The 9,305-nt window shown below is 47.8% G+C and overlaps 1 protein-coding gene across 1 annotated transcript; it reads right to left on the reverse strand.

Annotated features, from left to right (window-relative positions):
- Positions 1 to 7,317: 7,317 nt before the first annotated feature.
- Positions 7,318 to 8,938, reverse strand: LOC100280373 (uncharacterized). Its single transcript, NM_001153299.1, has 4 exons — positions 8,776 to 8,938; positions 8,265 to 8,717; positions 7,735 to 8,155; positions 7,318 to 7,630 (listed from the first exon to the last, which is right to left on the reverse strand). The coding sequence occupies exons 1-4, from the start codon at positions 8,898 to 8,900 to the stop codon at positions 7,514 to 7,516; spliced, it is 1,116 nt and encodes a 371-aa protein (NP_001146771.1). The 5' UTR covers positions 8,901 to 8,938; the 3' UTR covers positions 7,318 to 7,513.
- Positions 8,939 to 9,305: the final 367 nt, after the last annotated feature.

Consider the following 9,305-nt stretch of genomic DNA (forward strand, 5'->3'; position numbering starts at 1 on the left):
GCAGCAGGCCCCTACCTGGCGTGCCAACTGTCGGCGTTTCGACCCCGGGGGGTCCCTGGACCGACGAGTAAATTGTCGCCGCGTGCCCCAGCCCAGATGGGTCGGCGCGAGACGGAGCGCGAAGGGGGGAAAACCGGAGGGAGACAGGCGTAAAAGGGGAAACCCACGGCCTTCGTGTTTGTCCCGCGCCCAGGTCGGGTGCGCTTGCAGTAGGGGGTTACAAGCGTCCGCGCGGGAGGGAGCGAGAGGCCTATGTGCGCGCCGTCCCGTCCTTCCCCGCGCGGCCAACCCTCTGTAAGAGGGCCCTGGACCTTCCTTTTATAGGCGTAAGGAGAGGGTCCAGGTGTACAATGGGAGATGTAGCAGTGTGCTAACGTGTCTACCAGAGAAGAGCTAGTGCCCTAAGTACATGCCGTCGTGGCAGCCGGAGAGGTTTTGGCACCCTGTTCGTGTGATGTCGTGGCCGTCGGAGGAGCGCTGGAGCCTTGCGGAACGACAGCTGTCGGGGTTGTCGAGTCCTTGCTGACGTCTCCTTGCTTCCGTAAGGGAGGCTGAGAGCCGCCGTCGTCATGGAGCACGCATGGCACCATCATTATTTGTTTTACCGGGGCGAGCCAGATGGGACACCGGTCTTGTTCCCCGTAGCCAGAGCTAGCTAGGGGTAGGGTAATGATGGCCCCTCCTGTGACGTGGTCGGTCCGAGCCCTGGGTAGGGCGAGGCGGAGGCTCCTCTGAGGTCGAGGTCGAGTCTGTCTTCCGAGGTCGAGGTCGAGTCCGAGCCCTTGGGTCGGACGAGGCGGAGACCGTCGGCTGAGGCCAGGGCTGAGTCCGAGCCCTGGGGTCGGGCGAGGCGGAGTTCGTCGTCTTCCGGGGCCGAGGCCGAGTCCGAGCCCTGGGGTCGGGCGAGGCGGAGTTCTTCGTCTTCCGGGGCCGAGACCGAGTCCGAGTCCAGGGGTCGGGCGAGGCGGAGTTCGTCGTCTTTCGGCGCCGAGGCCGAGTCCGAGCCCTGGGGTCGGGCGAGGCGGAGCTTCCTATGGCGCCCAAGGCCGGACTTGGCTGCTGTCAGCCTCACTCTGTCCAGTGGCACAGCAGTCGGAGCGGCGCAGGCGGCGCTGTCCTCTTGTCAGGCCGGTCAGTGGAGCGGCGAAGTGACTGCGGTCACTTCGGCTCCGTCGACTGAAGGGCGCGCGTCAGGAAAAGGTGTCAGGCCTTCCTTGCATTAAATGCTCCTGTGATACGGTCGGTCGTCGTGGCGATTTGGCCAAGGTTGCTTCTTGGCGAAGGCTGGGCCTCGGGCGAGCCGAAGGTGTGTCCGTTGATTGAGGGGGCCCTCGGGCGAGACGTAAATCCTCCGGGGTCGGCTGCCCTTGCCCGAGGCTGGGCTCGGGCGAGGCGAGATCGTGTCCCTTGAGCGGACCGAGCCTTGACTTAATCGCACCCATCAGGCCTTTGCAGCTTTGTGCTGATGGAGGTTACCAGCTGAGATTAGGAGTCTTGGGGGTACCACTAATTATGGTCCCCGACAAGAAGGTTCTGCACAAATGTAACACCCCAAATCTCATTTTGAGAATATAGTAAAATTTTCCAAAAAAATTTGAATTAGAATTTTTTTACCCATAGCTTTTGAAGTCACGTCTCCTAAAATAAATGTTTTATAATGAAGATTCAATAAAAGTATTCTTATATAAATTATCCTTTGTTGAAGTTTAAAAGTGTTATATAAGGATAAATGTTAGGGCATCTTTTAATAGAGAAACTATTTTTCTTAAAATCATTATGTGTGAGTTACATATCCAAAAGCATTTGCTTATGTAGGATATTAAATAAATGAATAAATATGAATGCTACATCATGTGCTGAGTTTTTTATTCTGCATCTAATTTGAGTTTGAAAATCCAAAATATATTTATAACTGAATTTGGCAAATAGAAAACAGAAAAGATTAAAGGAAAAAGAAAAGGGAATAGACACTTGGGATGATTGTTGGGATTTTGTCTCTCACCAGTGTATTTATACGACCATCTGTGAACCCCTTGGCCATCCCAACCTATGCAGTCGTGAGCCACCATTGCCGAAGTGTGAGCGCAGAGAAAGCGAGAGGTAACTCGAAGCCGCTATTGTGGTCCTCACGATTCACCGACGTTCGGTCACGTGGTGTGGTCTGGGGGCGTCGCAGGTGCACATGGAACTCATCCGTGGCCATCTCAGGCGGGGAAACCCAACAGTGACCCGCTAATTGCTCATCGGAGCAATCTTTATTTCGTCGAACCGCCCTATCCCGCGGATAGGGAGCTCTACTACTCGAATTCAGGTATTGAACCGCCTACTACCTACGATTTTCTACCCGCTTTGTATAGCACTTGTCGAATTAAAGCCTTGACGCTCTGGCACGTGATCTGTGGTCGCCAGCAATGGCGCCGTCACGGTGGATCTCCGGTCGCCACGCCTGGCCGTCGGGAGGTGGTCGATGGGTTCCGGGCCGTTGGATCTTGGGCCAACAGTCATGATTAGATCAAGTGTAAGCCTTCGATGGATTAAATCGTGTGCGTTGATCGATGATCCAAGGGCTCGGGTGTGATCAGCGCGCGGTCGTATTGCGAGCCGTGGATCTCAGATCCGGTGGTCCATGGTGAATACCGGTTCATAACGTTAAGGGACTTTTAATCTGAACTGTTGAAAGTGGATCTGATGGATCCGGTTGGCCGATACCCCTTTGGCTAGGGAGTTATGCATAAGAGACCTCCGACTTCCTTAATATAAACCCTTAGTCCACCTCAGTTATAAAATTGTGTCGGTTCAGTCCTTTTCTTTTCAAAGTGAACCCTAGACTTTAGGATTATTGAACTAACATCCCTAGTGCTTAATGTATATCACAGAATCAATTTTGAAATAGAAATTCTAGTATAAAAATAAATCTAGGAACCTCAGGAAATTCATAACTTACTCGTTTTTGCCACGATTTTCTTCGTTCTGGTCGCGTTAGTCTCATATTAATGTTGTCCATACAGTAATAACATTAGATGTATTATGTCACACACTCCTATAATTAGATAACTCTTAGCCTATGTTTAGCCAATTAATCTCTCTAAGGTAATAATTATAAACCGACTCATAGTTAAGATATAACTTAGATGAGGAGATGAATTAAATGTATATTTGAAGTATTTTTCTCATCTGATTTATATTAATCAACATAAACATAGTTTTATTATTTAATCATCTACAATTTTAGAAAATCATATCTTTTTAACCGTAACTCCAACTTTATCTCGTAGAAGCGCGTAGAATACTCTTGCGTTGTTTGTTCTCATGTTTGGTGTACTATTATTTTTATATACTTCTTGTCTATTTGTATGTATTGCTACGAGTAGCAGCGACATTATGAGTCAACCAAATACCAACTTGGTGAAGTACCGGGGACCTCAAGTCTAAGGCAAGTTGTGCCCTTGATCGCTCTTCTTTACCTAATAATGATCTCTATTAATCACTGTGGCATGCTCAGGTTATTTTGAAAGGACCTAATTTGTTTTCCCTAGTTCTGTTTAGCCCACCCCTTGCAGACAAATGAACTATTGGGTGGACTTGTTATTGCTCTACCTAGTTTTTGGATTAATGTTACATTTGAATTATGATCATGTTCCAATTATGTTGTTGTTTTAATTATTGTTCATGACAAGATCATTGTGTTAATTGGAACATGCAGCTTAACTTGAGATAACCGTGCTACCGTGGAATGGGACGCCGTTGGCTGACTAATTAGGAAAGCTAGTGGAGGACTACCTTACCCGAAAGTGGCAAGGGCGGTAGAGGAGCTGCGGTATAGGGAGGTTCTCAGGTCGATCATGCTGCGATGGATTTTCGGACGAGGGACTCGTATATTGCCCTTCTCAGAAACCGTAGCGGGTTTTCTGAAACTAGTGGAACTTTGTAAAGGCCTCGTAGTGCTACCCTGCCTTGTCTCCTCGGTAGAGATGAATGGGAAGTCGCGATCCCTTGGCAAATGGGTAACACGACTTGTGGATAAAGGGCACAACCTCTATAGAGTCTAAAACTGGTATATCAGTCGTGCTCATGGTTAAGAGCAACTCAGTACTCTTGCATGATTAATTTTATGGAACTAACCTCAATTTGTTATTTGCATTGCATTGTGGGTGTTATTGTTAATTGTGATCTCTTATTTTTTTGGGGTTGGTATCTACTTACATTTAGTAACTGCTAATAAAATTTTGACTAACTTCAAAAGCAATGCTCAGCTTTAACCATCTTCTTTGGTAAGCCTTACATTTCACATGAGCCCCTACTTAGAGTGAGCTCATGCATATTATTCCCCACAACTTGGTGAGCGATGAACGTATGTGAGCTCACCCTTGTTGTACTCACATTCCCCCAGGTCAAGGATAGGTAATACAAGATGAGGAACATGAAGGATGTCGCAATGAGTTCGTGAGAGGTCTGGGCCGTCGTCTCCCAGTCAACTATGGTTGCTGGATCGTTATTTTTTTATGATGTAATTATTTAACTATTTTTGTATAGAACTCCATTATATAGTAAAGATGTGACATTCGTTCTGTACCATGAGTCGTCATATGTGTGAAACTTGATCCTAGAACACATTTGATTCGCGCCCGGATTTGACCCCTTAAATCCGGTTATGACAACAAATTTCATATGTATGAAACAAAACTCGTTTGTACTCCATTAGCTGCACATTTCGAGCTATCTACTTCATCTAGGCTATTGGATGCTGAGGAGAAGATGTACATGTCCAAAGTTCCTTATGCTTGTGTTGTTGGCAGCTTGATGTATACTATGGTTTGCACACACCCTGATATTGCACATGTAGTTAGTGTTGTGAGCCATTTTATTGTCAAAGCCAAGCAAAGAACATTGGAAGGTTGTGCAGTGGATTCTCCATTATCTTAGAGGCACAAGCACATATGGTTTGTTGTTTGATCAAAAGGCAGTCAATCCGGGATAGATTGTTGGTTATTCTGATTCTGACTTTGTTAGGGATCTTGATTGCAGGCATTCCATCACTAGCTATGTGTTTTAGTTTTGTGGGTCATGCATTAGTCAGAAGGCAACATTGCAGCATATAGTTGCTTTATCTACCACAGAAGCCGAATTTATATCTTTGACTGAGGCAGTGAAGGAAGCTATTTGGTTGCATGGTTTTCTTGGTGATTTGGGCATTGAGCAAGTTGATCATGTTGTCTTTTGTGATAATCAAAGTGCAATCTATCTTGCAAAAGATGAGAAGTTTCATGAGAGAACCAAGCATATTGATGTGCAAAATTTCTTCATTTGGCTTTATGTGAAAAACAAACCTTTGTATGTTATGAAGATTGGCACAAAAGACAACCCAACTAATATGTTAACCAAGTTGGTCCCAAGAGTCATGGTTGAGCACTGCTTGAGTTTGGTGGGTGTTCATGCTTGACCGAGCTAGCTCCCATGTGGAGCTTTAGAGACGGTGAGATTTTTACATGCTGAGTTAGTGACTTGAAGATGAAGAGTTTGAAGATTGAACTTTTATTCGCTCTATGGTTCAATTGTCGCTGAGATGGAGAAATGTGGTCGGTAGCTCCCATTGACCCTAGGGGGTCATCTGCAAACAGCTACCCTGGGGGTCATCTGCAAAAAGGCCAAAATAGCCCTAAATAGCAGCCCATGGTCGCTCTGTCTTGCGTGGGAAGGAGCCTAGCTCATTTACAAAAAAAACCAGAGAAAGAGAGCTAGGGTTAGAGTGAGCAGAGGAGAGATTGAGAGACACCAAATCCAAAAACTTTAGAGAGTGATTTGGGGATCCGGAGCCTCCATCCCCTCACTTGTTGGCTCCCATCTCTTGTTTTCTTCATCTTCATATTGGAGTTCTTGCTTGCCGCCGCCTGTGGATTTTCTCTCCGTAAAGAGTTCCCCACATAAATCCCTGTGTCTTCACTTGCTTGGGTATTTTACTTGTCATATGTGCTAATTTCTCATCATTTTGCTTGCTATTGGAGCCATCCCTCAAGTTTCTTGGTGTATGGTCATGTTGGCATGGGGGCATATATGTGTTCTTTGGTATGTTGGTGATCTGTTGATAGTGCTGAAATTTGTGGTGAGCTAATTGTTGCGCATATAGCGTTGTTATACTACTGGACATCACGTTGTTGCTTGATTTGAAGCTTAAGTGCTTCTTTTGGTTCATGACACAAGGTGTTCGGTGAAATGCTTATGACAGCTTAGCTTGCTGTTTTTTTTGGTCCGCTTCCATTGTGCCCCGACCCTCATATAAAGCAAGGATGTTGTCCTTGAATTAAAGCTGGATAGTTATCCACCCATTCGTCTAAATCACCACATGGTGTTGTTAGAGATGCGTGCACTTGTATATTCTTATTTGTATAGGGTTTATTTGGATATTGTATGTGTACATATTGTGGCTTCACCGCTTCAGTCCTTTCTCTCAATACATAGTGTAGGAAACATATGCATTGTGCACTAATATATCTATCAGGTTCAACCAAGATAGCATGCTAGTACAAGAGTATGAATCGTTGTTAGACAAGCAGCGTAGCGAAAGAAGGACATGTGAATGTTGTGGAAGTAATCATACGTCATCATGTATCAGTAGCAAGAACATGTGTACGCCCGTACTTATCAAGTATGTTGTTGATCAACACTATAATAACAACAACAATGTCTCCACGGTATCCACGATTTTTCAGCTGAGAAGCACGATTTCTTACCGGGATTAAAAAATCGTTTTTGAGTTTGAACATACAAACTGGTCATTTTCTTCGAAAAACCGGTGGTTTTAGAGCTGTTTACCATTTTCGGTGAAGATCGGTTTTTAGTTTAAAAATGGTTTGGTTAACCCTGATTGGTTGAGATACAGCTAAAGCCTCAAAATTGATTGATTGAGATACAACTAAAGCCTCAAAATTATCAGATTCCCATCTGATCCAACAAATACCAAATAAGAACACTGCAAAATGTTGAGGGCACATGAAAACTAAGAAGACTAAGAGCAGTGGAAACACAAATTAGGGGGTCGATAGTCTCAAAATCGTTTGCTATTCACAAGCCTGATTGGTTCGCTGCGCCTAGGAAGTCAGGCTCGTGAGCGTGACCGGCCAGATACGCTCATTTCGGGTATACCGGATGCAACTAAATAGCTCCAAAATGATTTGTTTCGTATTGGCTCGTGTAGTCCGCGCAGGGGTGGTAATGGGTTCTAGATTTTACACTAAAAATTTTAAGGATCAAATCGGATTAGGGTCCGGTCCTATTCCTATTTATTTTTGAACTAAAATTATTTAAGTACTCCCACTTTTTGTGAAGCGGTATTCGGATCGTGATCCATTACCACTCTAAGTCTGTGTCTCCACGTACAAGTAACCAAACATAGGTTCAGATAAAATTAACACATACAGTGGTCTAGGATAAAACCATGCAGGCAATCAATCATACATAAGCCGCTCAGTTTTCATCCCTACACCTTGCAGTCTCGCACTTCTTTTCCAGGATCACGTCATGTCGAGGTGGAAGAGGTGCACGCTGCTTTCTGTGCTCGGTAGGCGTGCACCGTGTACATGACTGCGGCGCAGGTAACAAGGGAGAAGGAGAGCACGATCATCTTGCTGAAATCCTGCTGGCATCGAGCATGTACGTCGTATATCAGTATATGAGTGGTCTGGTTATCATCTATCGTCATCCTCTTAGAGCCATTAGTGACTATACGTACGCACGCACCTTTGGGTCGGAGATGACGATGGCCACGACGTAGGTGAGCAGATCGAACACGGACTGCAGCGCATTCTGCACACCGCCCACGACGCACCGCTCGTGGTCGGGCACGCCGTCCTGCATCAGCTGCAGCACGGCGAGGTCGAACGTCCAGAGGCCCAGGCGCGAGGTCGCCACGCCGGCCATGAGCATCCAGGCGGACGCCACGCCGGTGGCCGCCCAGACGGAGGCCACGCACAGCAGCAGGCAGCACCACTGCATCCAGATGGACCACAGCCCCGTCCGGAGCGTGGTAACCCGGGAGTGCACGAGCGGGTACAGCAGGGTCGCTCCGATCCCAACAATGGCGCTGAAGCCCCGCGCCAAACTGATCACGTATGCAGGTATGCCTTTCCAGTCAAGTGTCGCGGTCATCAGCGTACCAAAGCTGCACATCAATTGCCACTTGGTGGCAAATTAATACTCATTCATCATATCTGTGACTGTGAGCTGTTGCAGGGTTGAGCGCAGAGTGACTTGCAGCTAGCTTAGCTTGCCTGAGAACTGTGAAGTAGAGGAATGCGAGCGCCACCCCGGGAAGCGCGACGTCCTGCCTCGCGTACACCACCCACGACTCCCAACCGGACGCGACGGAGAGCTTATCTGCCAGCCTCGCCCTCCAATCCAACGCCTGCGTCGGCTCGGCCTCGGCCGGCGCGACGGTCATCGGTACTGGCGGCGGGCGCTCTGCGTCCGAAGCTCTGGGCTGTCTTGGCGCGGCGAGGGCGGGCACGCCGTTGTAGACGGAGACGAAGAGGCAGTACTGCAGCCCCGCCGAGGCGGCGGTGGACAGCGCCAGCACAGCCGCAGAGGCCTGAGTCGACGCGAGGCTGATGACGAGAGCCGACAGCACGGGGGCCAGCAACGAGCAGCCCAGGTCGATCCGTCGGACCACCGAGTTGATCCCCGTCCGCACCGACGGAGGATGGCCGCTCGAGATCACCACCACCCTGCACCGTCACCCATTGCTCAACTAAGGTTCCAGTAAAGGACAGTGAAGAAAGGTACCATTCTCTCTCGATCAGTATGGTGCCGGCGAGAGCTGAGAGGGCAGCTAGAGCGCCGGAGACGTTGGTAACGGCGACCAGCGCCATGAATGCCGGGAACCTTGTGGCTCTCAGGTTGGCATACATGAGCAGGGTGGTCACCGAGGTTCCAGCGACAATCAAGGATATGCTTTGCGACAGCAGCCAGATGCCCAAAACCTGATGATGAAGCGCAAATGTTTGTTCTTCATGGTAAGTTTTTATCAGTTGCAGAGCAACGTGTCATGGCTTGCTACTGTTTCCAGTATTATAGTATGGATTAGGTCAATTTTATTTACAAATAGACAAAACTGATTGGCGAAAGATTGCGAGTTTGTGACCTGAAGGTATGTGGCCCTTCCAACGAGCGTCCCCACCACGGGACCGAGCACCACGAGAGAGGATGTCTCCACGACGCCGTAGATGGCCGCAAAGAGAAGCGAGTCAGGCCAAATGCGAATCATATACAGCGCAACAGAAAACTCCCACATCCTATGCAGCACGATACATAAC

The sequence above is a fragment of the Zea mays genome, chromosome 9, assembly GCF_902167145.1.
Source record: "Zea mays cultivar B73 chromosome 9, Zm-B73-REFERENCE-NAM-5.0, whole genome shotgun sequence".
In the NCBI taxonomy this organism is placed as follows: Eukaryota; Viridiplantae; Streptophyta; class Magnoliopsida; order Poales; family Poaceae; genus Zea; species Zea mays.

Coding starts and splice junctions, on each gene's coding strand:
- LOC100280373 (NM_001153299.1), bottom strand. CDS start 8,900: ATGTATGCCAACCTGAGAGCCACAAGGTTCCCGGCATTCATGGCGCTG. Junction 8,718..8,775: donor ATACTGATCGAGAGAGAATG/GTACCTTTCTTC, acceptor GTGACGGTGCAG/GGTGGTGGTGATCTCGAGCG. Junction 7,631..7,734: donor TCGTCATCTCCGACCCAAAG/GTGCGTGCGTAC, acceptor CGATGCCAGCAG/GATTTCAGCAAGATGATCGT.